Below are 27,280 nucleotides of genomic sequence, written 5' to 3' on the forward strand. Positions count from 1 at the left end.
ATATCATTGTCCTTCGATTTTTAAATGAAAAATAAAAATCGCTGCAATGGCAGTTGGTATATGGGCGAACTGTAATTGTAGTAATTGTAGTGATTTCGAGCAGTTTTAATTGGGTTGTTTAGCTATATCAGTTTTTTATGTCATCTGAAAGAACTGCATTTTCTAAGCATAACGTGACTTTCAAATATTTTCTATCGTTATCCTTCGCTTTTTAAATCACGCTGCTTTTATCCAGCTTTTTACGCGCCATTATGGCGGACGCTGTAATGCAAAGTTCGTGATAAATTACCCACCCTTTTGACAACTCTGCTTACGTCAGTTTTAAGTCTTATCAAAAGAAGAATATATCTGGCAACATTTGTGTTGCCAATTTTTCAAAAATCGCAAATCTGACGTAAGCAGAGAGGTTCGCATACAAACACGCATTACAGCGACCGCCATTATGGTGCGTAAAAAGCTGGATAGAAATAAACAGCCCATTTGTTATTCAGAAAACAATCCAAACTTTTTATTAAAACAAACCAAAATTTATTCGATTTGATTGAATTTTGATCTGCGAGCATTATAGCACCCGCCATTATGTTGCGTAAAAAGCTGGACAGTGACACACCTCATTATGGGCGACATCCCATCTTAGGTAACGGCAGACTATATCGCGGACTATTTGGTCAATCAAGTCTCTCCATAAACTGGAGAAGCACTCACCGGATCCAAAATGTAAACAACAAACATATTTACATCTCCACCGGAAGTTTTACTCCAGCGTCGGAGGGCATCGAACCAAAGTTATCTTCTTTTAGCACTCAGATTATTTAAATACTGGTTGTGGAGATTGGGTGTTTAGCTATATCAGTTTTTTTTATCACCTGAAAGATCTGAATTTTCTAAGTAAAACGTGATTTAAAAAAATTTCTATCGTTGTCCTTCGCTTTTTAAATCACGATTTAAAACTGCTCAAAATCTGATCGAAATCGCTACAATGACAGTTCACCCATATACCAACTGTCATTGTAGCGATTTAGAGCGAATTTTTATTCTTCATTTAAAAATTGAAGGATAATGATATAAAGTTTTAAAAAGCAAAACGTGATTTGCTCAGAACATTCGTTCAGATGATATATGAAAATCGAAAATCCGTGAATAGCTAAACAACCCAATTGGATGGAAAGTTAAAATAACTGTATTTTTTGGTTTATTCTTGAAAACGCAATTCACATTTTCACTCGAGTAGAAAATTTTACAAGTCCATGTAGTCAAACCCGCCGCAGCTGTCAAATCTTTTTTTTTCTTTTTCATGACGTCACCGTACAATGATCTATCCAGCTTTCCACGAGCGGTAATGGCGGATGAATTTGACATTTTATGTAGGTTGTCAAACTACTAGCACAGTCATAAGACAACACTCAGGAAGAAATCTTCCAAAAAGTTGGTACAAAATGAACTACTCGAATGGTACCAGTGTACCTGCGCAGCCCTGCATATGTCTCGTTCCTACTCGAAAAATGCTGCATTGATTTTGTAAATAACTTTTTGACAGTTCCTTATGGGATTTTCTTTGGGGCTCGATAAAGCCGAGGAAAAGAAAATTAATTTTGTTCATTATTTGTCGAGCAGTTGGACAGGACAGTGTACCTGCGCAGCCCTGCATTTGTCTCGTTCCTACTCGAAAAATGCTGCATTGATTTTGTAAATAACTTTTTGACAGTTCCTTATGGGATTTTCTTTGGGGCTCGATAAAGCCGAGGAAAAGAAAATTAATTTTGTTCATTATTTGTCGAGCAGTTGGACAGGACGAGGTACGGAGTACTATGGAGCAACGTGTATCAGAAAAAAACGGCAGTGTTACGTATGTTTTATGTATGTGCTACTAGTTCATTGTATATTTCCATTGAACTAAAACTAGTCAAATGGATTTGACATATAATAATATTAGCTCAATGGAGAAAACTATTAAACTAGTATAAGAGCATTTTGTTGACACTTTCGGTTTACGATATCTTTTTCTGAATCAGTACTTGAATTTTACATGGGACTGAAATAGGAAAAGACATTCTTTTTCGACTGCATACCGCGCCTAATGCACCAAACCAAGTACGCCACCTGGGAAGCGAACCGGTTGAAAAAAAAAAACAAAACAACATTCATTGGTGTGTGTGTAGTAGAATACGGTAATGTCAAGGCATATAGTAAACAAACGTGCTTATCGTCGCGATTATTTTTGTATGATACACGTGTTATAGAGAGTTTCGTTGTTAATAGTTAAAACATCCCCGGTAAAACTGCACCCTTCGCCATGTCCGACTCCGACGAGGACCATCAGCTAGATACAGCTGCCCATCGCAAGCTGTTGACCGGAATTAACAGTCTTGTTCGTACTCAAGACATCCAGGAAGCCACCCGTACTGAACCATCACTGAAACGATCGGAGTTTCACCTCGTCAAGGGTGGCCGGTTAGATGAGGATGGCCAGGAGCGTAGCAGCAAGCATTCGGTTACCTTAGAGGACTTGCTTGGACATTTGACGAAAACAAACCAGTGTCCGGATGTTGTCAAAGATTTGTCCATGGTAGTTAAAGGTAAGCGAACACTTCAGAAGCCACTGGAAAAACCAGTAGCCGATCGTATTTCGCGAGATGCGCTCTACGGTAAGGCTCAGACGGAATTGGAACTGTGGGAACCGGTGGTGACATCAATGGAAGTGGCTCCGCAGATGAATTTTCCGCTCAAGTACGGAAATGTGCGAATGATTGACCAGGCACCGCAGAAAATTTCTCAGTATCGAGTCAAGACGGACTTGATGAAAGCGATGGAGCAACTGGACCGACGCTATCGGGAGCCCAAATCTAAACCTGTAAAATCCGTTGAGAAATATGCTCTGACGTTGGAGGAGTTAAAACAAAAACGCAAAGAAGCAGCCCTGCAGAAAATGCGCGAGTTGTACAAGATTTCCAAAAATCGCAGAATGAACAAAATCAAGAGTAAAAAGTACCATAAATTGCAGAAACGGGAAAAGGTACGCGCGCAAATCAAACAATTTGAGGAACTGCAGAAAAAGGATCCTGAGGCCGCCCTGGCGCAGCTTGAAGCCATTGAAAAACAGCGTTATCAGGAGAGAGCCACTTTGCGGCACAAAAATACCGGCTCTTGGGCTAAGAACATGCAGATTAGGGCCAAGTACGATATGAACGTGCGGAAAGAACTGGCAGAGCAGTTGTCTATTGGCAAGGAATTGATGGGTAAACGGAGAGTAAACGAGGACGAATCTTCGTCCGAGTCCGGTGCGGAAGATGTTGTTGTGGACGATGGTGAGCAGAACGGCAATCCGTGGATAGGAAAACGAGGGGAACACGAAGAGGAAGCAAACCGGCAGTTTACGAGTGGTTACCGGAAATACTGGCAGGAAAGGAATGAAGCTGTAGAAGCATCAAAGCGAATGGAGGATGAAAATGGAGTTAGCAATGGATCCGAGTCAGAGTCAGGTGAAACTGAGGAAGAAATGGACACAGAACAGGGCACTTCGTCTGATTCGGAAGTTGAAAAAGAGCTGGCAGAATTTAAACAGAAGGTAAGATTTATTATTTTTCGTTCCATTAATTTTCAGTAAATGTTTTCAGGTTCAAAAATCCAAAGCAATTTCCACAACTGCTTGGCAAGAGGAAGATATAGGAGACAGACCGGTACAGAAAAAAGTGAAAAAACGAGGTGCCCGTCAAGAGGATGTAAATTTGGATGAACTGTTTGATGAGGCAGAAGAAATTTTAAACCAAAAGGTCAAGAAAAGGGTAGCAAAGATTCGTAAATCAGTTGAAACAAACCCCAAAAAAGCGAGGCGAAAAAAAGGTTTAAGAAAAAAGGATCAAAAGTCTAAGCTCGCTTTCAAGAAAAAAGTCTCTCTGGCGGACGCGGACATGGAACTCACCGAATCGATTGATAAAAACGCCATTCCATTCTCCGATCATTCGAAGCGTAACATTTTGCCCGTGGTCCCCGACAGCTCGAAGGAGGTAACCATTGATCCGCAGCAGTTTGTGCAGATGAAACCGAAGCATCTGTTGAATGCGTTCCCAGACTTGGACCTCGCTGGGGGTGACTTGGATCAGGATGATGACTCCGACGATGGTGACGCGATAGAGAAATTCCGGCGCGAGCAAAAATTAACGATCGCCGAAGCCTTTGAGGACGACGACATTGTAGCGGATTTCGAGTTAGAAAAACGGGAAGAAAAGGATCGCAGTAAACCACAAGAAGTGGATCTCGATCTGCCAGGTTGGGGCTCCTGGGTCGGACCCGGAATAAACAACAAGAAAGTGAACAGAACACGTCGAAGAATGCTCAAACCGGCCCCGGAGCTGCCCCGCCGAGATGATAACCGCGAGAAGGTGATCATAAATGAAGATGCTGTGAATAAGAAGTTGGCCACCCATTTAGTCACCGAGTTGCCGTTCCCGTTCGTTAGCGTGAAGGATTACGAAGCTTCGCTGCGGGCTCCGCTTGGCAGGACTTTTATACCGGAGACGGCACACGCGACCCTGGTAGAACCGCGGGTGGTTACGAAGAAGGGCACTGTCATCGAACCGATGAAGAAGGATATCCTGCTGTCGTCTAATCCGGCTAAAAGCTTCCGCGTTGGTGGAAAGAAGTTCAACAAGGCCGTCAAGAAATACGAGGAGTATTTGACCAGCGAGGAGGTGGCTGCATGAGTTTGGTTCGATTCATTTCAGCGGTTAATAAAGGTTTTTTGTATACCTACTAGATTTTGTTCAGATTTTTTAATTGGTCATAACTTGAGAACGAGTGAATTCAGAGTAAATGTACCAATATTTGGGGAAAATTATATTCTATGATTTATGATTTATCAAGTTTTGACGTAGAACTACGTCTCTCAGGAAGTTCGGCTACACACTCGGCTGCATAGGGATGTAAAATGAAAAGCTAAAACCGGAAAAAGTGAAAAATATGTCCAATTTCAAATGCTAATAAATCGGTTAATTTTCGATGGATTTCCTTCGTTCTTGCAGCAACAGATTGGAAAATCTTCTAAGATTCTTCCCAAATGAAGAAAATTGTAATTTTACAATTCAAACAGCAGCAGCAGTTGCAGCGCAGCTGATGCAGGTGGGCACTTCTTTAGTGAAATGTTGCCTCTGTACGATAGCGGGCACTAGTAAATGCATTCAATGAAAAGTTGTTTCATTTTGACAACACATCAACGTTCTGGAAAGCTGGAGTTCAAAATACATAAGCCGTCTAATTTAGAGTGTTAAAACAGCTCTTCACTGTGTTATCTATCACAAGGAATATCTTATTCGCACTGTCAGTGTTAACATAACGCAATGATTTGATCAGCATCTTATTCGATATTGAATCCAACAGCAAGTTGTCTTTTTCAGGATAAACACTTATTTACACTTCATTTTGAATGATGGAACAGTTTTAAATTTTTCGTCATCTCGATGCCTCTCCGATCTTTTCCTTCAGTAATAAAAAAAAAACCCCGAACCGTTTTCTATTATCTGCATAAAAATAAGGTTATCACATAATCAAACCTCATAAATTGTCAAGCCCTAATATGACAAGCAACTATATTATTGAAAATGGTCAATCCTTGTTGAAACGCAAATTTAGATTGATCTGATTGGCCGTTTTATGATTGCTTTCCCAAGCACGGTCGACGGAATTATAGACCTAGTGATTCGGAATGTACTATTTGGCCTATATAAAAGCCTGTTTCAGCCGAAACTGCTCATATTAGCTCTAAACAGCGACCTTACTTAACGGCAGCAGGTGTGGCAGCGGATAGCATCAGCAGCAGCAGTGGTATCAGCCGCGATATTGGGGGCAGCTGGCGCGATGGCACTTCCTTTAGTCAAAGCAGCATTTGTGTAGTAGCGAGCAGCATCAGTAGTAGGTACATTAGCCGGCACTTCATCTAATGAAAAGTTGCCATATTTAGACAACACACAAACGTTTTGGAATGCTGGTCTTCAAAGTACATGAGCCGTCAAATTTTCAGTGTAAAAACAGCATTCAACTGTGTTATCAGCAAAATGCCCTAATCTCCTCTGTCGTCAACCTACGTTCTACGTCAACCATGCGGTCGTGGCTTTGCATACAACCCTTGTGATTTTTCATTAAATTTTTTTAGACATCCCGCATAATCAATAACCATAAACCAATGATTATCCATGTGGTTTACCGATAACACATAAAGTCGGGACTATAGCCCGAACTAGTTGTTAGGCATTAGGGTTTTATGGTTATTGATAAAGCGGGATCCGCGTGCTCTCATGTTGGCGGAATTTTCATAATTTTAGTAATTTGTGGGCACTAGATTTTGGGGATTCTGAAAAATGTATGGAAATCATTTGAAAAAAAAATGAAGGATATCATTTTCCAGGATTCTAGTACTTAGTGGTTGTGTTAGTGTAGACTAGACTTCTGCCGTGATACAACATTATGACGTACATCAATTTGATCAGTTTTTCAATACGGCCCAAAAACGAACGGGTTACTTGTCACTTTTGTATTGAAATGGTGGATACGTCATTTTGTTTTCTTGATTTTATGGAACGTACGAATAAGTAACAATTAAAAAAAAGATACCAAAAGATGGGTCTTCGAATAACGAACAAATTGGCATAAGAACCCCATATTTGAAAAAATGGCGCTTACGTCAGTCTGCGAGATTACGGCAGACTAGACCTTTCTCAGCAGTATATTCGCAGCTGTCATATATAAGTGGATCACCACCGTCTGCATCCCGCTGTGTATATCTTACTTACTTTTATGACGACAGATCGTTGAGATCCTATGCACAATCCAGAATACGTCTCTATAAAACTCGGTCTTGGGCTGCTCCTCTCCAGTTCCCCCTTACACCCGCTGCTCTGGCATAATCGTCGGCAGCACACATCCAGCGCGTGCGAGGTCTGCCTCAAAGTCGTCGGCTTCGATCCGGTTCTCTGCTAAATATTATCTTTGCCGGTCGCTCATCCGTGCTACGTGGCCAGCCCACTGTAATCTGTCGTGTTCCATCAGTTTGACAGAATCAGCGTGTTTGTATACTTCGTACAGCTCGTGATTCATGCGCCTGCGCCACACCCCATTTTCTAGCTTGCCTCCGAGTATCGATCGCAGGATTCTACGTTCGAAGGCCCCAAGCGCTCGTCGATCGGCCTCCTTCCCCGTCTGTAGAGCGCCACCGGGAGGATCAGAGTCCATTAGAGCGCAAATTTCGTACAGATCGATGTTATTTCGACGCCATTTTGTTTTAAGACCAAATATCAAAATTCTAAGAGTTTGTCCACGTATTAGCATCTTTTTACCCATCTTTTGAAAAAAAAACAGATCTTAAATCGGACAAAAACTGAGCTCAACACGGTGATTCTACAAAACCGGTTTTGGCATAATTTTAGTGTGTTTCACAAAGCAAAATAATATCGATTATTTCTGAACATTAATGGTAATTCGCTAATATCTTAAAGTGGTAGACAAATTATATCTTATCTTGAGTAAAAAAGTCTCAGAAATCGAATGATAGGTGTCTGATCTACGTAAAATGTCAGCAAAATATCGATTTTGCCCCGATTCCCCTACAATACACAAATAGGTTTATCTGCTGACATTTTTTATTTATTTTTTTTATGTCATAAATGTCATAAATGTCATAAATGTCATAAATATCATAAATGTTATTAATGATATAAACGTCGTCGCTCCTTAGAGGAACATCTCTCCGATTATGCAAACGCGTACTAAAACACCAACATTTCTAGGTAGAAGCGTTTTCGTTGTAGACAAATTCTGCAAATTTAAAAATGCTATTACTCTCGAATGCTACATTTTGTTTTTTTTTTTGTCCTGAAAAGTGATCCTCGTGTATTATCGTCTACTGAAAATATTGCCTTGGTCAAAATTAAGATAAAAGGAAACACTCAGGCTTGTTATTCTCCTGGATATTTGGAAAGAGCAGAAAGATTATCCACTGCTCACTTCTTGTCCAGCATGAGCGCTGTGTATGGCAGGGTTAACGGGGGACCCTAATCTGGAAGGCCGAAAAATAATTAATTTTCGTAACTTTTTTCGGATGTTTAAAGTAAAGTGATGTGTTCGGGTATTTTGGCTCTTGCTTAAGGTATTTTTCGAAACGCATTTTGCATGACCTGGATATAAATATAGTCAGCATTCCGCTGTTGGCAACGTTTCTCTTGAAACCATGTTTTTCGACTGATGGTACGTTTGTCTCAGCATCCAGTGAACCGATTTGGCTGGATTTCACTTTTCAGCATGTAAAAATGGATTATCTAATTTGTTACATACCTAGCCGTTTTTTAAATAATTTAAAAAATTGCCAAAATGGCGCCCATTTTAGTGAAAAATATTTCTATTTTCCATGCAAAATCACTATTTGAAAATTCATGAAACATTGAAAAATTCGAAAAATTCAGATATCGAGAAATGGCTATGTAACAAGCAGCGTTGCCAGGTCATTTTTTAAAAAATCTGGAAAAGGCAAAATAAAAATCTGGAAAAAATCTGGCAGTCATTTCGTGGGGTGAAAGGTTAATTTAGACTAGTTTTTATAATGTAGGGCTTACCCCCAGTACCCTTACATTATAAAAACTAGTCTCACTGGTTCATAATTTAAAGCAATTTATGCATATCATTAGCGATTAGCGTTTCGAAGGCCAAACCGTCAAAAACATTTAAACAATGTCAATCCGCTGACTGAAAATTAGCATCGCGTCGCGAATTGGTGGAATGGTGCCTCGCACTACTCATTCTCAACGTCAAATATATATTACTTGATTTGATCGATGTAAAAAATTCAGTTATCGAATTATAATTTTTTTAATAAAACATTGTATAAGTTGGATAAAGTAAGTTTTTCCTAAAATTAGCCTATTACAAAAACAGCACAACTACAAACAATACTCCTTTGTTAAGGTGAATCGGGACGTGGTCGCGATCAACTCGAATTTTGCAATCTAATTTTTTCTTGATTTATGAAGACTACGTACATGAAACTTTGATCAATTGTTTTCACAACTGTTGCATGCCTGAAGTAGCAATTGAGTGCTGTTTATTTAGTGGAAGCCGAATTTTTTACGATCAAAATACAGAAGTAAAAAGCACTCTAACCTCAAAATTGTATAGGAAAAGGCCACAATTCCGATTCACCTTAAGTCATGTATTTTTGATACAATTTTGAAACCTGTCAATTTGTCAAAAAAGGTTCACAAAACTACACACACAATGCCCTTCAGTGCAAAGAATGTTTATTACAATACAATGATCTAATCGCTTAGCCAAGAAATCCCACGCCCATGATTTGTATATCGCGATTTCATGAATCACACCGCAATTTTCCTATCGGTATTCACGACAGTGCGGTGTTATGTGTTATCGCTGCGCGGGGCCTTACAGTGAGTGGTGAGATATGCACCGAGGTGATCAGATTACGGCCGGGATTGGAACTGATTTGGATTTCACCTGTCGTCGTCGCATTTGGATACGAGCAGACAGGCTGACAGAGGTCGTGTCGTGTTCTTCTGGTGCGTCAAGGTTACAGTGTCGGTTCTAGGAATAAACCCAAATCTGTTTACTTCTAGGTGAGAAAACCGATTTGCGCTAATCTGGTTTGTGCTGTACTGTGTTGTGAAGGATTAGTCATCGGCTTGCGGTTGCGATGGGAGGCTGCTGCAGTAGTTGTAAGTACAGGCTCTGTGTCAGACCGATAACCGTAAAATACTTTTTATTTATCTATCAGTGACTACAATTTAAATGGCCCTGAGCATTAACGGAAGCTTTGCGGCGCGGCAGCCAATTGAAAATATGTCCAGTAATGATACAAGCATAAAAATCAGGTTAATGTTATGCAATACAAATTAATACCGCTGCCGGGCGGGAGTGAAGTTAATGGTAATTAACCCGATTATTGAGAGCTCATTTAATTTCACATCGCGTAAGCTCTACGCGAGCTTGAAATCATATCAATATTTTCGCTATCAACGTTGCTAATGTAACGAGGAGATGATAACATAATAAAATACCAGAAGTGAAACTTTGTGTGATGAGGACACTTTATAGCTTGAAAATGTTTCAAATCTCAACATGTTCCTAACCCTATATGTTACGTGTACAAAAGTAAGGAGTCCAAGTTATGGGTTGCTTCAGTTGAGAGTGATAAGAAATATAAAAAATGAGCAAGACAAATAACAAAGCCTAGGTTATACTTACGAAAAAAACTTCTTCTTTTTCGATGTCTCGGGGTTATATTGCATTGAACCAAGTTTTACGTCACCCACACTGCGAGTGAATTTCGGAGCTTTCCGGCAAATTTAGCTCCAGGCAGCCGAAGGATGGCTCCTGTGTGACTCTTTCCCCATCGGAACATGCTCTCCATATCAAATGTCGTGTTTACAGCGGGTGCTTCTGATTTGTGTGCTTGTGATACATATTTTATTCCAAAAAGTGGTTTCTTTTCACCGTTGGCTGCAAGCAAGTTTGTTTTTTTTCCTGCTAGTCGACCGAGATAATCTCGTTGGCGAATGGAGTCTAGCTAATGTTTTGCTTAGAACCTAAACGCGTATCCTATTCTCTCCGTATTTCCTGGAATGTGCGAACCATGCGGCCGTTTTCTTTTTTCATAAGAGAACCCATAAAATGCGGTTTTCCTCACCAACAAAAGTAATCAGGAGAGGTTTTTTTGTTTTGTTTTTCTTTTATGTTGTGCGATCCCAAGTAGCGTGCTTCGAGGTGAAACATGAGCTTTTTTTCCACGTTTCAAGAAAGTTATGTTGAAATACAATTAACCAATTTTCCGAACAAACGCATGACTTATTGTTAGCTTTGTTCTGTTGGCGAAGGATGTGAAATAGGTTAGATGGCATTAGTCGATTCGGGTGCGGAAAACCTAATATTTTTGGAACTTTCTTCTCCGAAACGATAGCTTATTCTACAAATTGCCAGAGTCTACAGGCAGAGGAGAAACTTTGAACTTAACCATCCACGCGGACGTATGGCTATTTTTACAAGACCAGCTATGGCTATTTTTACAAGATAAAGTCTGGTTTCTGGAACGTAAGAAAAGGCTCAAAACCGATCTAAAAATCTAAGAAAGAAAATGAAGAGGTGAAAACTAATATTGAGTGAGACTAATAAAACTAAACAACAATTTCCGAATTTGAATTTTTATTTTTTTTTTTTAAAGGGGGGATTTGTTAGTAGCTTAAGTATTTATGATAAATATTAGTAAATAATGAGTATGTGTGTCCAATCACAAATGGTGACTTCTCAACACTGTTAGAAATTTGTAGTTCTAATTGTTAGGATTTGTTTGCTTCGCAATTAGGACTTATCATTCGTAGGGATTTAAACCTACCTTTCAGAAAAGGGGATGTAAACTTACAACTAACTTAATTGCTAACTTATTGGCTATAAAGAGAGCTTATCGTAGCAATTGAGGATTGCAACGATTTTTGTCGAAAATTGTCAATAATTTTATTTGACATAGCTTCTAATGGTTCAACACCAGTAAGTCTATGTAATTCGAGTGTACCAAACCAAGGAGGACGCTTCAAAATCATTTTCAGAATTTTATTCTGAATCCTTTGGAGCGTTTTCTTCCTTGTTGAACAGCAACTTGACCAGATCGGTACAGCATAAAGCATTGCTGGTCTAAAAATTTGTTTGTAAATCAAAAGTTTGTTCTTTAAACAAAGTTTAGAATTCCTGTTAATGAGAGGATATAAACATCTCGTATATTTGATGCACTTGGCTTGTATACTCTCAATGTGCTCTTTGAAAATAAGTTTTTTATCATAAATTAGTCCCAAGTACTTAACCTTGTCGGACCAACTTAAAATAACCCCATTCATCTTGACAACGTGATTATTGTTTGGCTTGAGGAAAGAAGCCCTAGGCTTATGCGGAAAAATTATCATTTGAGTTTAAGAAGCATTGGGAGAGATTTTCCACTTTTGCAAGTAGGAAGAAAAAATATCTAAACTTTTCTGCAATCGACTGCATATGACACGAAGACTTTTTCTTTTTACGGAAATGCTTGTGTCATCGCAGAACAATGACTTTGTGCATCCTGGAGGCAAATCAGGAAGATCTGAAGTGAATATGTTGTACAGGACTGGACCCAACACTGAACCTTGAGGTACACCTGCTCTGACAGGAAATCTATCAGATTTTGAATTCTGATAGACAACCTGCAGAGTTCGATCAGTAAGATAATTTTTTAAAATTTGGATTAGGAAAATTGGAAAATTGAAAGTTTGCAATTTCGCAATCAAACCTTTATGCCAAACACTGTCGGATGCTTTTTTTATGTCTAAAAGAGCAGCTCCAGTGGAATAACCTTCAGATTTGTTAGCTCGTATCATATTTGTAACTCTGAGCAATTGATGAGTTGTGGAATGCCCATGGCGAAATCCAAACTGTTCATTTGCAAAAATAGAATTTTCGTTGATGTCGACATCATTCTGTTAAGAATAATTCTCTCAAACAGTTTACTTATTGAAGAAAGCAAACTGATTGGTCGATAACTTGAAACTTCAGCTGGGTTCTTATCCGGTTTTAAAATGGGAGTAATTTTTGCATTTTTCCATAATTTGGGAAAATATGCAATTTTGAAGCAGCAATTGCAAATTTCCACTAAAAATTCCATTGTGCTCTCAGGGAGATGTTTGATTAGTATATTAAAGATTCCATCGTCACCAGGTGCTTTCATATTTTTGAAATTTTTAATAATTGATTTAATCTCATTCAAGTTAGTTTCAATTATTTCTGCAGGTAAAAAATTCTGGGAAGAAATTAAATCAAATTGACGTGTGACTTCATTTTCAATTGGACTCACAAAATTCAAATTTGAGTTATGAACACTCTCAAACTGCTGAGCAAGTCTTTGAGCCTTTTGTTCATTGGATACAAGAAAACGTTCACCATCTTTTAAAACTGGAATAGGCTTTGAAGGTTTCTTAAGAATCTTCGACAGCTTCCAAAATGGTTTTGAATATGGTCAACTTTAGTCTCAAAATTTTGATTTCTCAGAAGAGTAAATCTATGCTTAATCTCTTTCTGTAAATCTTTATAAATAGTTTTAAAAACAGGGTCACGAGAACGTTGATATTGACGTCTGCGGACATTTTTCAAACGAATTAGAAGTTGAAGATTTTCGTCAATTATTGATGAATCAAATTTCACTTGAGCCTTTGGAACAGAATAATTCCTGGCATCAACAATTGCACATTTTAATGCTTCCAAAGCGGAATCAATATTCACTTCGTTTTGCAAATCAAGCTCATTATTGAAATTTCTCTCAATATGAGTTTTGTATCTTTCCCAATTAGCCTTGTTATAATTAAAAACAGAGCTCATAGGGTTTAAAACTGATTCATTGGATAAAGAAAAAGTTATTGGAAGATGGTCAGAATCAAAGTCAGCATGTGTGATCAAATCACTACATACATGACTTTGATCTGTAAGCACCAAATCAATTGTTGAAGGGTTTCTTACAGAAGAAAAGCATGTAGGACTATTCGGAGACAAAATAGAATAGTATCCTGAAGAACAATCGTTGAATAAAATTTTGCCATTGGAATTACTTTGAGAATTATTCCATGAACGATGTTTAGCGTTAAAATCGCCGATTATGAAAAATTTCGAACGATTTCTGGTGAGTTTTTGTAAATCACCTTTAAAATAATTTTTGAGCTCGCGTGTGCATTGAAATGGTAAATATGCTGCGGCAATAAATAAAATCCCAAGTTCAGTTTGAGCTTCAATTCCCAAAGTTTCAATAACTTTCGTCTCAAGATGGGGAAGAGCACGATGTTTGATTCGGCGATGAATAACAATTGCAACTCCACCGCCGGAACCCTGAATCCTATCATATCTATGAACCACGTAATTGGGATCATATTTTAATTTTATGTTAGGTTTCAAAAATGTTTCAGTAATAATTGCAATATGCACATTATTTACTGTTAAAAAATTAAAAAGCTCATTCTCATTGGCCTTCAATGAGCGAGCATTCCAATTTAATATTTTAATTGTTTTATTTAAAATCATTGCTAAATTTTAAATTAGAAACAATTTTAATAGTAAAATTTGTGCCTATTTGAATGGCTTCAAACATTGATTTTGCCTGCAACATGGCGTTCATAAGATCGAACATTGCCTGTTGCAAAAAAGAAAGTTTACCTGCCGTAATAGGCCCCAGGCAGTTGGCATTAGAAAAAATATTTTCGGCAGCAATATTAGCTGGAGTAATAGGTGTACAATTATTTTCTAGCGTGTTATGCTTACCCATATTAACGGTCATTTTAGAACTACCAACACTAGGCGGTATAATGTTCGAACTACCTGTAACCTGTGCATAAGTTAAACGGGTATGCAAAGGAGTAGGCAAACTATGCGTCACTGGTACGCTTGGAGAATTTTGTTTTGAAGTTGGTTTTAATTGAGAAATTGAATTTTGTTTACCTTGCCTTGCCTTAACAATTGCTAAACGGACTGGGCATTGATAAAAATTTGACATATGGTTGCCGTTACAATTCGCGCAGCGAAAATTTTTACTCTCTTTCACAGGACATGTGTCCTTTTTGTGAGAAGAGTCTCCACAATTAAGACATTTTTGGTCCATGTTACAGAATTTGGAACCATGGCCATAACGTTGGCAAGTACGGCATTGGGTGATATGCTTTTCACCTCCGCCATACTTCCTATAAATTTCCCACTTTACACGCACATTATACAAAGCATGTGCTTTTTCAAAAAATTTTAAGTTGTTAACCTCATTGCGGTTAAAATGAATTAAATAATTAACAAGGGAAATTCCAGTTCTTTGACTGTTTTCGCCTCGTGATTTTTGTTTCATTAGAATTACTTGGGTAGGGGCTATGCCAAGTAATTCTGTTAAAGTAAGTTTGATCTCATCAACGGTTTGATCGTTGGTGAGACCTTTCAAGACAACCTTGAACGGCTTGACGTTCTTGGTGTCATATGTAAAAAATTTGTACATCTTGTCAGTTAAATACTGAACAAGACGATCACGACCCTTTACTTATTCGGCTAATAAGCGGCATTCACCTCTACGGCCAATTTGATAGGTAACTTTAACGTCAGAAACAAACGTTGAAAGTTCCTTTTTGAATATATTAAATTCAGAAGAAATAGTTACCACAATAGGTGGAACTTTCTCCTTTTTTAAAGATTTTATATTTTGTATAGTTTCATTATTAATAACTTCCATTTCACCAGCTTCTTGCTCAGGCAAAATATCAAAAGGATTGTCACTACAGACACTCGAAGTGTCAGAAAGAGATGCCTCTCTTTTCCTCCCCGCAGCGATGCGAGGTTTCTTTTTCCGTCCAGCCATTTCAGGTGATACGAAAAAAGTTAAAACAAATGTTAAATTCAAAAGTAGGTAGTCTTGAGAAAGACTGATGGGAAATAACTTTCAGGTAGTCTTTAAAAGACACACTGACAAAACACAAACTTTTAAGCTATAGGCAGTCAAAGACCAGTCCACAAGCAACCGAAAAAACGTCTGATCTGTAGGACAGTTCAAGACGCACTGGATTTGAATTTTTATAATTCTTACCGGACTGAAGCGACTGAATGGTTGCTGGTGGCAACGCTGAACCATGACAGAAACAAAACGTGCCGAAATCGGGGTCCGTACTGTGATAAATTAAAAAAATAGTCGATTGAAAGCGTAGACAAACCACAACAAGGAAGAAATCCCTGTCACAAAGTTATTGAAAATTTGAATAGTACATAAAAAATGTAAAATATGAGCAATTCTCGCTGAAACCGTCCTACTAGTAACATGGGGTCTGCAAAAAACAATATTTTTGTGTCTAAATGTTTGAAGGTGGGGAAAAATGAGAAAATCTTTTTGGTTAGTTCATATTGATGGACCCCTTGGGCACAAAGCTGTTTAACGGGTTTTAGAAAAATTGAATTTTGAGCACTTCTTGAGCTTTTTATTGATTTGTTTTTCATGAATTTGTCATTGAACCCCCCTGTCCACATCATACGCACACTACAGGTTTAGCATATTACATTGATTTGATATCGACGGCGCACAGTGCGTTGAGTGTATGGTATGACGGGACAAAAATCAAAACTACATGATTTTGTTGCCTAATCACATTGATGTAATGGGAAAAGTTGTTCATCAACTTTAGAGCTACTATTCGCATAAATTTTCAGCTTCCCAATGGTGGTGTCAAATTTAAAATCGGTGGTTGCGAACTTGATCAAAAACTTATTTTTCTGATGAAACCCATGATGCGGCCAATTTTTTTCCTCTTCAAAATGATAAGCTGGTTGTTGGGGGCTTTATGACAAATCAAGAAAAATAAGTTAGTTATTAGTTATTAGTTATTACTTTACGAACTAATTTCATTTTTTGTCATATTGACTTACATTTTAAGTTTAGTAAAGCGGGCAATGTATGTAGTTCCGCGGGAATGCGAAGATGAACGGGAATAGAAGGTGTGACTAGAATTAGAAAAATTTTTCCCTCGTCCAGACATAGGCACATTAAATCCAAACGCTGTGCGATGAAACCATGTTTGGAGAGGAGTAGAAGTCCTTAGAGCACGCGATGGGACACGAAAATCAAGTAAAGATGCTGAATCTTCCGTCATCGAGCTAGGGTGTCAAGATTGATAAGCTTGCACCGTATGGAGGCAAATTCTGTGGGTCACGCCATGGCAGATTTCTTAAAGCAATTCGGACGAATCTCTTCTAAACTCTTTCAATTCGTAAACTCCAGGTCTGTTGATGTGGAAGCCAAACTAGTGAACCATTCTCTAAGATGGGTCGCACTCAAGAGCAATACAGGACTATCAAGCAATACGGATCATTAAAATCTCTGGCTATTTTTGTTATGAACCCCAGCTGACGATTAGCTTCCGATGAAATGTCATTACAGAGCATTTTGGGATGCTGACAACTAGCTTATTACGATAGCACCATTCTACAAACATATCCAGTAATTGCTGCCAACGGTGACAATCTTCTATGCACTTCACGGCGAAATATAGTTTTAGGTCACCGCATATATAAGTTTACATCCATCACCAAGCAAAATACTAACATCATTTATTTAAATATTGTAAAAAGCAGCGGTCCAAAGTTACTTCCTTGAGGTACACCACTCAAGTAAAATGCGGCTATTGCTTCCAGTTGTTAAAACAAGTATGCGTAAATTCCAACAAATTCGTGGTAACCGAACGTCCAGGCATAAACCATGCTGGTATGACACTTCATTCCAGCTAGAAGACTACGAATGACAATAATTTCGAACAATTTCGATGCAGCCGAGAGATCCACTTTTAAACACTGGAGCCAGAAATGATTGTTTCCATATTTTCGGGAATTTGCGCTTCTCGAATGAGCTATTAAAAATTAAGCAGAGCGGGGAAACTAATGCAGCAATACATCGACGGAACACAACATCAAGAATTGCTCAAAATTCAACTGTCTAAAAGCTTTGTTCCCGAGAGGGCCATCAATATGAACTAATCAAAGTGGTTTTCTCATTTTTTCGCCGCTTTCAATCATTTAGACACAAAAATATAGTGGGACGATTTCAGCGAGAATTGCTCATATAAAAGTTTTAAAATGTCCAAAATGGTAAAATTTTTCCAATTTTAATATTTTTTATATTGTTATTTGGCAGAAACTTTCACAGATGTGTCGATGGGCTAAAGATGTCATTTTGTTCTATTAGCATTTTGACGTAGAATACAATTACAGGGACCCAATTTCAATACAGGGATCCAATTTCAAAACTGAAAACATCGAGAGCGTCACAAAAATTGTCCAATTTCAAACGTATTAAACCCAGTCAGTTTCCAACCGATTTCTGTCATTTTTGCAGCTATCGATTGGAAAATCATTTAAGCACCCGTCCAAATGCAGAAAATTGCAATCTGATTGTTCAAACTATTGTAATATTGAGAATTGTTGATTGTCGAAACGCAAATGTCGACTTTTGATTGGTCGCTTGCTGCCTTTCCCTTAAAAGTACGACAGAATGGAGTACCTAGTTAGCCGGGAATGCACTCTTTGGGCTATATAAGAGACTGTTTCTCCTCAAGCAAATCAGTTTACTAGCAGCAGGCAGCAGCAACGGACATCAACACCGATGGCAGTAGGCGAAGTGGATCAGCAGCGGGCAACAGCGGCGGTCGGTTAGCTGCAGTTCCTACCTCTTTCAGTTCGGCTTCCCTTCGATCTGAGTTGGACCCCACCAGCGGTAATCCAATTCAGATATCGTTGGGTGAATACAACCCGAAACTGAAAGAGACTCGCACCGCCAGGTGGTTTGAGAAGCCACCATCATCCAGAGCATAAAGCGTGCGTGGTTTGCTATATAGCGTGTGCATGTCTAGCGTGTCTGTGCATGTCTATAGCTTGAGTAGCTTGCTATATAGCGTGCGTGGCTTGCTATAAGCGTGTGGCTAGAGTGCGTGGATTGCTATATAGTGTGCGTGGCTAGCTGTATAGCGTGTGTGTATATTTATAGCGTGTAAGCATGTCTGTAGCGCGTGTGTGCATGTTTTTAGCATGTGTGGCTTGCTATATAGCGTGTGTGGCTAGCAGTATAGCGATTGAAATTTTCATATATAATTGCTAATAAATCACTTTATGTAGAATTTAATTATCACTGTAAATCATTCAAAGCCAAATAAAAAATTTGCCATGTTGAAAAAAAATTATTCAGTTGTCAATAAATGGCATTGACAAACACAATTAACCTCAAAGTTTATCTGAAGAATTTCTGAGCTAGTGAGCCTGAATCACATAATTTTTCGCGCAAGTCTTACGAATTGCAGCAATCAGTTGTAAAATTATCTACGCTATCGTAAACAGCAGAAAATTGTTATTTGAACTGTTATACTATAGCTGGGGAATGCACTATTTACCCTTGTCTATAGCCTCTCCGTAGCCACTGCCTAAATTAAGATATCTTAGTGCAACTTTATACAAAAGACAGCCTCAAAACAATTCAATTTCATTCTTGTTTTGGATACGGCAGCAAGTGAAACCGCGGTGCCGGCTACAGAGGTAAACGTCATCTGGAGCAAAGAGACTATTAAATTAATTAACCCCAATTAAGTGTATTCCCCAACCTATTCCAAGAAATACATTGACATAAGACAGGCTGTCGTTACCATATTACATTTATTTGTCATAATTTTGTATATTTGGCAATAACTGCCATTTTTGTCATTTATGTTTTTATTATATGTTGTAATTTCCGCATTTTTTTTTGTTAGTTTTGTCATGTTTGGCTTTTTTGTTATCTGTTATTTTTATCTTGATCATTATTCTGGTCATTTTTGTATTTTTTGGGGTTTTTGATCAATTTTGTTTTTTTGTCATGCTTGACATGTTTGTTATTTATTGTCATTATTGCTGATTTTACGATTCTCGCCATTATTTGTCTTTTAATAATTACTATTTTTTTATTATCTTTGTCATATTGATTATTTTTGTCATGTCATACGTTATTTTATGACTTTTTTATTCTTTTCTTCTTTATCATTTTTATTATGTTTATCATTTTTTATTCTGTTATTTTTGTAACGTTAACTCTGCGGTCGTGTCTTATAAACAACCTCTTCAACTATTTTTTGAATCACGATTTTTTACCGAGAAAAGCCTATGTGGGAACGGTGTTGGTGATTAAAAATATTTTTGGAGCCAGAACCGTCTGTTTGATCGGTATGACGTCTTCGGCAAGCTGTGTAAAATAATTTCGTTTCTAAAGTGGAAATCTGTACCTACTCGAATTTTGCCCAAAATATGATAATAAATAGATAATATTTTTGCAAATCATTGAAAGTACGTGTGTAAAACTTTGATCGATTATTTGAACTGCTGACCCATGCAGAAAGCAGCAATTTGAGCGCTATTTATTAGGTGGAAGCTGAGATTTTCGCGCTCAAAATCGTCAAGTGGAAAGGAACCAAACCTCAAAATTGTATGGAAACAAGCCATCGCCGAGTATCACCTAAAACAATGATAATATATACAGTAATACAAAATTTTTTCTTCTTGAACTTTTATTTTTTTTTCATTTGTGCATGTTTAATTTACTATCAATGTTTAGCTGAAATTGCGTAGTTTGCGCAGAAAAATCCGATTTGGCTTTTGTTTTTTATCCTTTTTGTCACCTTTCTCAATGATCAGGAAACTATGTTTAAGTCACCATTTGTAGTTTTTTTACAAACAAAAAATGATTTTTAAACAGTAAACTTTTTAAATAACCCGGCTGACGCGGCAAACTTCGTCCCTTTCATTCTTTGTCTTAATTTAAATAATTTTAAATATTATAAAAAGATTCCACATACATGCAAAGATTGACCTTGCGATTTTTTGTAGTTGGCAAATTCATAACAAATCGGATATTGGATACGTTCGAACTCGAAAGACAACGACATTTGAAAAAAAAAAATAGTTTTATCGGAGTTCTCGTCCCCAAGAGCCCGATTCTGGAAGTATCCATTTTTCAAAAACAGGAAGTCGTCATCTTAGATTTTAAAATGGCATGTGGAGTCAATTGCTGGGCTCAGCATCATTCTGACTCCGAAAATACCCATGTTCGGTGGTCAGATATATGACGTCATTCAGTTATTTTTGGCTGATTTTCTGACACCGAATGTCACCATCTCAAAATTCAAAATTGCGTCCAAGGTCGATTTTCGAATGTTATATCTCATTGGCTTCTGTTCATCATCTTGATCATTTTGGGTTGTGTTTCGGAAAAAATGCTGAAATATCTGTTTCATTTGTATGTAAGGATAGGGATTGGTTTCATTCCAACATAGAAACATTTATTGTCCCCAAAAACTTCCAGATACCAAATTTGATTCCATTTGCTTGATTAGCTCTCGAGTAGTACCTGAATTTCTGTTTCATGTGTATGGGAGCCCTCCTTTTCAGAAGAGAGATGGGTTTCAAACCATCCCAAATTTCCACGCCAATCAGTTCGGTAGTTTCCAAGCCTATATGGATCAGACAGATAGATCTGCATTTTTATATATTTACTAGCGGTTCCGGGAAACTTCCTTCCGTCCATATTTTTATTAAAATGATCTCGCACATTCTAAATTAACTCTACCTACATCCAAAAATTTAACTTCCAAATTGTTTCAAGTCTGCAAATTCATAACGAATCGGACATTGGATATGTTCAAACTTAAAAGAAAAATCGGTTGGAATTGATTTGTTCTATCGAAATGAGAACATGCTTGCCTTTTAGCTTTTCTACATCATCTCGATTTGAAAAATACCCCTATGGTATGTGAGATGAATTTTTAGTATCTGTGCATTATCATGATTACGGAAACACTCATATTCGGTGGTATTTGACGCTTTCGACTTTTTCCCAGCCCTCCATTCTTCCTTCCAAAGTAGGGAGGGGTGTCAAACCATCATAGAAACACCGAGTCGGACCGATTTCCGAAACATCACTTTGTTCCCGGAAATGGTTGATATCTGGTAATTTTTTGCCGTACTTTAGCAATCGGAAGTCACCACTTTGGATTTCAAAATGGCATCTGGGGACAATTTGTGGTCTACGTGCATCATCTACATTACGGAAATATCCGTATTTGCCAGGCAGTTTCATGAGAACCAACAGTGGATTTAAAGTAGCATATAAACTACGCCATAAACATAAAAATCAATATCACAGGAATATACCTCATGTTCCCAGTAAAACAAAATGATACTACAAATGCTTCAAATGACAAATTCGCTGGTGCCCTGAAAACGCTTAAGACAAAATTAAAAATTATTGGAACCAATACGCTACTTTATGTACCAATGATAACGGTTAAACGATTTCAAAGTTAATAAAAGTCGATGACATTCTCCCACTACTTTCCCCTCCTTTTAACTACGCCCCTAGGAGAAAATTTTTTTAATAACATTAGCTCTTTTAAGAAATTAGTCGTAATGAAAAAAAAAAACTTATGAACAAAATGACTTCCTTTGCCCATACAAATATTTATGCAAAGCTTCACTCAGATAAAAAATGGTTGACTTAATTTTTTTGGAATTGCAAACATTTTTGAAATGACATAAATTTCCTAATTACCATATATAAATATCCTAAATGTATTAAAAAGCAAAGCCTTGGTGCTACATTCCGAATCGGAACTTGACCTTCTGATTGTTATACACAGACTTCGCAGCCGACTGTTTAGTGTACAGTACAATTTCGGGGCTAGCGCTATGATCCTACTGACACTAACAGCACAGAACAGATATGCAACTTCGAAAATAACCCTGCAGCAAATCGGTGCCCAAGCTTTCGCATTCATTTCTTGCTGTTCCATCCTACATTGATTTTAAGCGCAGTATGCAGTTCAAAAAGGAATTCATTTTCCTATCTCAATCCCATGTAAAATACAGGTACTGAATCAGGCAATGATATTTCTTCTGGTAGTTAGTACGCAGCTAAAAAGAAATCATAAACCGAAATGGAAAACAAAGTTCACCTGCTGTGAACACTGCTGTGAAGCAAAATGTCACTTTTTCTTGCACGGAATAATTAGCACTGACATTATTCAGGTACTGGAAGTGTCAGGCAGTTGGTTGGTCGTCTCACACCCAGCGATGCCAGATTGGAAGACATTAGCCTACATTCAAAATATTTTTCACGTTATAGTTACCGGAAAAGTTACTCTACTCTAGACTCTACTAGAAGTTTGGGAAATAAATATTGAAATTTAGTGTGCGTCCAAATTTGAGTTCATCCTTTGAAACTTTCAGCAGATGCATGCATTTCTTGTGAGTTTCTCGTAGAACTCATCTACTGGTAAACGACAAATTTGCATACCTGATTTATTACGCAACATATTTTGATAATTTCTAAAACCCGTTTCCTAGCTCATGAAAATTAGAGAAATAAATGAAAATTTTACATTTCGTAAAACGTGATTGCTATCAGATATCACTCAGGTATGCAAATTCGTGAATGAATAAAACAACAAAAAAACTGATAAATATTACGACATTCCCGGGGATTGTTGTTATTCGCTGCAGCTGTTTTCGTTCAGGTAACTCTTCCACCTTTGAACTGAAGCTGTGTGAAACCTTCAAGCTCAAGTCTCGAGTTTTTTCGAAAATTCACTTATTTGCAAGCCATCCAGAAATTCTGTTCATGGTATGCATGAGATTTTCACGTAGATGTTATGTTTGTCACATAAATCATGTAGAATGACAGAAAATGAACAAGTATAGGAACTTTGACGTAAAAATAACGTGAAAAATATTCTGAGTCATGATGAAGATATCCATTTTTGTGACGACAGCGTAAAGACATTGGAGAAAACATGTGAAGACATTGAAAAATATGTGAACGACCCGAATTTTGCATTAGTGCATTAGTGGTGACCTTTTTTTTGCTCGACAGTTTTCGATTTGCCGGAAAGTTTTATCAGCCTTCGGACTTCGGGTAGGAAGACATTTTTTCGCGGACCATGAAGACTTTTGAAAAAAAATACGATGCCAGGTATTTTTTTTTTTCAAAAGTCTTCATGGTCCGCGAAAAAATGTCTTCCTACCCGAAGTCCGAAGGCTGCTCTCACACCAGATCGCGGCAAACAAGTGTGTTCAAGTGTTCTAGAAAGAAAGCAAAAATCATGCGCTCACTGACGTCAGATATCGTTACTGTGAAGCATTCTCAGCTGTCAAAGTTCCGTTTGGTAAAAAGGGCAAAATTTCGTGAACCTCTTTTTTTTCAACTGCGTACCACGCTTTGCATCGTTCGAACAGTTCGCTCCAATAGTTTGAACCAGGGATGTTACGAATGTGATTTTTCAGACATCTGCAGATGCGGATGCGAATATGTGATTATGGATGCAGATGTTGTTGCGGATGTCAATTTTCATGCGGATGTTCCGCATTTGCGGATGCGGATGCTGATATCCGTTACATCCCTAGTTCGAACATGCACCAAAAAATTATTTTTCTTTGCTTCAATGACCAGGCAAAAAGGTGATCTTGAATAGTTGAATCTATCAACAGGACAGGACCGCATTCAAGAGATCTTTAAAGCGGAAATTCAGTAACAATTCACAATCAACATCAATAGAACAAATTAAACCAAAAATTTTTCAACCATTCAAACATTGTTTAACAAATTTTCTTGAATTGTACATCTCGCGACTGTTGAAACTATTTTAACCTGTTAGTTGTTTCACTTGAATATCTTCATTGTACTTGGACACCGACCAATGACAATATTTTTTTCTCGTTTATTATACCTAACATTGCAAGTAATGCATATCAGACGCACTATACACAGCACTGCTTACGACGTTAGGTACAATGTAGAAACATGATTGTCGTTAGTCAAGATATTCAGTTTTCAACTTGGGCAAGAATGAAATTCATTAAAAATATATCTACAAAAAACCGTGGCACGTATGCGGGTGGTACTGTACGATTATCATGAAAAGGCACCCTCGCTATACTAGTACCGGGGAGAACAAAGGATTCTCTCGGCTAAAAGCGGTGCGAGCTCATACAGTCCTTTTAGTAAATGAAAGGAATATAAGCGTTATAAAATTTCAAGTGTAAAATGTGTCCTCTCCACCGCTAGATGTAGATACTTGAAATAAAGAGATTTTGTCGCATTTGTGGTTCTTCAGTTGAAGAGATGTGCTAACAGTCTCTCCCGAACCAAGACTCGAACCTTCGACGACTGGCTTGTTAGGCCAGCATCGTACCTCGAGACCATCTGAGAGATTCCCAAATGTCATAAATATCATTAATATCATAAATGTCGTAAAAAACTTAATTGTAATTAATGTCTAAAATCAACTAAATGTCATAAAATAATAAATGTAATAAAACCCATGAATGTCATAAATGTCATATCATAAATGTCAGAAATATCACCAATGTAATTATGTTTTATGACATAAATAATGTAATAAATGTCATTATTGTTATAAACGTCGATGCTACTAAGATACCAACGTACTTGTAGCATTCTAGCAAAGATAACTAGAACAAGATACCTAACTTCCATATTTTTCATACATTCTGAACACGACCGATTTCCGACAGTTAGTGCTGCCATCTGGTGAATTATAGTCTCATAAAATTGTCACTATAAGCAAAACCGATTTAACCGAAGTTATTAACCGATCAAGATTGTATATGGAAAAGGTATAGCAGTTTGGTCAGCTTGACGCTTAAAGATAACATGCAGATTAATGATATTGTCATTTTTTGCACTCAATGCTATTGCCATATTTTTTGCACTTCAAAGTACGAAAGAAAAGTGTAAAATTGACTGTCGGAGTGGGGGTTTATATTAAGGGTTTATATTTATTTTCAAATCCTATTCTACCAAAACTTAAAGTTTGATATGTCGCAAGCCAGGTTTCAGAACCATTGTGCATATGTTCAGGTTCACCAAGGCACCCGATTTTTGCTTTATTAACCTCGGCAAAAGTGGAAAACTCGGCTGTAGAGCGTGCTCATAGCGGTTATCAGGAAGTTCTGATGGTACGCTTTATTTTAAATGATGCGCCGATAAGTCTTGATTCTTTCGGAAAGTTTCATATTTGAGAACTAAACGTTCGTACAATTTATTAAATATCATTTTTCGGATGGCAGTACGGTACAGTCGTCCACATGGATACTGAAAAAATTGTTTCACCTTTCAGCAGTCAAGTCTTGGCGTTGTCGTCAATTGATTTTGACGTTCGGTATCATATCATATTAACAGTGATTAAATTAGTTCGACTTTTGCTCACGTGCAGCGACAATCATGTCCGATGAATTCTGCAAGAGTCAGGTATCTTGTTCTAGTCACCTTTGATTCTAGATAGAAGCGTTCTCGTGCGTAGACTAATTCTAAAATCTTGTAAAATTGAAAATGCTTTTACAGTGCCTCCACAATCATGGGTCAGCTACAATTATGGGTCACTTTTACGCAACTACGTCTATTCTCACGAAACTGAACAATTTTCATTGGCAGTGGTATTTTTTATAACTCAATTGTAACCCTATTCATAGGATTGAAATGATTTAATGTTGAAAATGTTACTAAAAACAGTAATTCTGCTCGGTGCAATAAGTGAAGTGACCCATAATTGTAGTAATGTCACGTTTTGCGGTGCACAATTGTGGGTCAGTTCATATTTTGGCTATGTTTATTACTTTTGCATGATCTTGAAGGTCAAGAGTGACCCATAATTGTGTCTTTTGCTATGCAAGTAATATTTTTCTCCTTAACCGATTTACACACATCAGCTGCAGTGAAACTTATTGTCGATTGAAAGTGTACATCAGAACAAAGAAACAGATAGTAAAACATTCGTAGTTGATAACTTTTCCGATTTTATATTCTTTTTTCAACATTTAGGCAACAAGTTGACTGACCCATAATTGTAGAGGGACTGTAATTTCGAATGCTACATTAAAATAAAACTATGATATGAGTTCAAAGTTCCCCTGTAAATAGACAAAGATGTTAGAAGATGAAGGAAATTTAGTAATAGAGTTTAGTCAGTATTAGAATAAAACTTTAAATAATCCCAATAGGACAACCTCTCGCTAAGTTTCGTTCGATTTAAAATCCCCTCTTCTTTTTGTCTTCTCACTAGCAAATTTTGTTTCTCATTTAGTTCAAGCTCTTGGTTTAATTATGTTTAAATCAATTTAAATTGCAGTTTATTTATTTTAATTTCTTTCCTAACCCCGTTTCGTTTCAAATTTGTTTCAGTTTCATTGCAGTTTTTTTTTGTTACTCAAATAATACCTGATCTCAGCAAGTTGTTTATCATTTTTCATCTTTAATTCCAATTAATCATTTTTTTATCTCCCACCCAGCCGACTCACAGGACATCACGGTACCGGATCGTCCCGGTCTGCCAGAGGAGGCACCGAGCGGTATTCCCTACGGGCTGAGCGATACGAACGATGGCGGCGGAGGAGCTACCGGTCACAGTGCGAACGGTTGATGATAACCGCGGGTGCCGGTGTCTTGATTTCGATTTACCTATTAACTGTATTTACCGTTGAAAACTTCGTTAGACTAATCATTTGCAATTTCGATGCTTGAAAATAGAACGAAACGAACTCCCAGGCACACAATTAGTCTCCCCAACTGCTGAATCGTGAAAAAGTCTGATGAGATGAGATGGGAACCCAATCGTAACGTGTCAAATTCGAAATAACTGTTCATTTTTATTAGCTACTCCTTATCAGAGGGGATAATGTG

At 37.6% G+C, this 27,280-nt stretch overlaps 1 protein-coding gene and 1 long non-coding RNA gene across 2 annotated transcripts; both read left to right on the forward strand.

Annotated features, from left to right (window-relative positions):
• Positions 1-2,191: 2,191 nt before the first annotated feature.
• Positions 2,192-4,752, forward strand: LOC129730452 (U3 small nucleolar RNA-associated protein 14 homolog A). Its single transcript, XM_055689792.1, has 2 exons — positions 2,192-3,565; positions 3,615-4,752. The coding sequence occupies exons 1-2, from the start codon at positions 2,294-2,296 to the stop codon at positions 4,698-4,700; spliced, it is 2,358 nt and encodes a 785-aa protein (XP_055545767.1). The 5' UTR covers positions 2,192-2,293; the 3' UTR covers positions 4,701-4,752.
• A 4,608-nt stretch (positions 4,753-9,360) lies between these two features.
• On the forward strand, positions 9,361-27,101 carry LOC129730461 (uncharacterized). Its single transcript, XR_008728851.1, has 3 exons — positions 9,361-9,554; positions 9,612-9,710; positions 26,890-27,101. It is a non-coding gene; the product is annotated as an uncharacterized LOC129730461 (long non-coding RNA).
• The last annotated feature ends 179 nt before the right edge of the window (positions 27,102-27,280 follow it).

The sequence above is a fragment of the Wyeomyia smithii genome, chromosome 3, assembly GCF_029784165.1.
Source record: "Wyeomyia smithii strain HCP4-BCI-WySm-NY-G18 chromosome 3, ASM2978416v1, whole genome shotgun sequence".
Taxonomy (NCBI): domain Eukaryota; kingdom Metazoa; phylum Arthropoda; class Insecta; order Diptera; family Culicidae; genus Wyeomyia; species Wyeomyia smithii.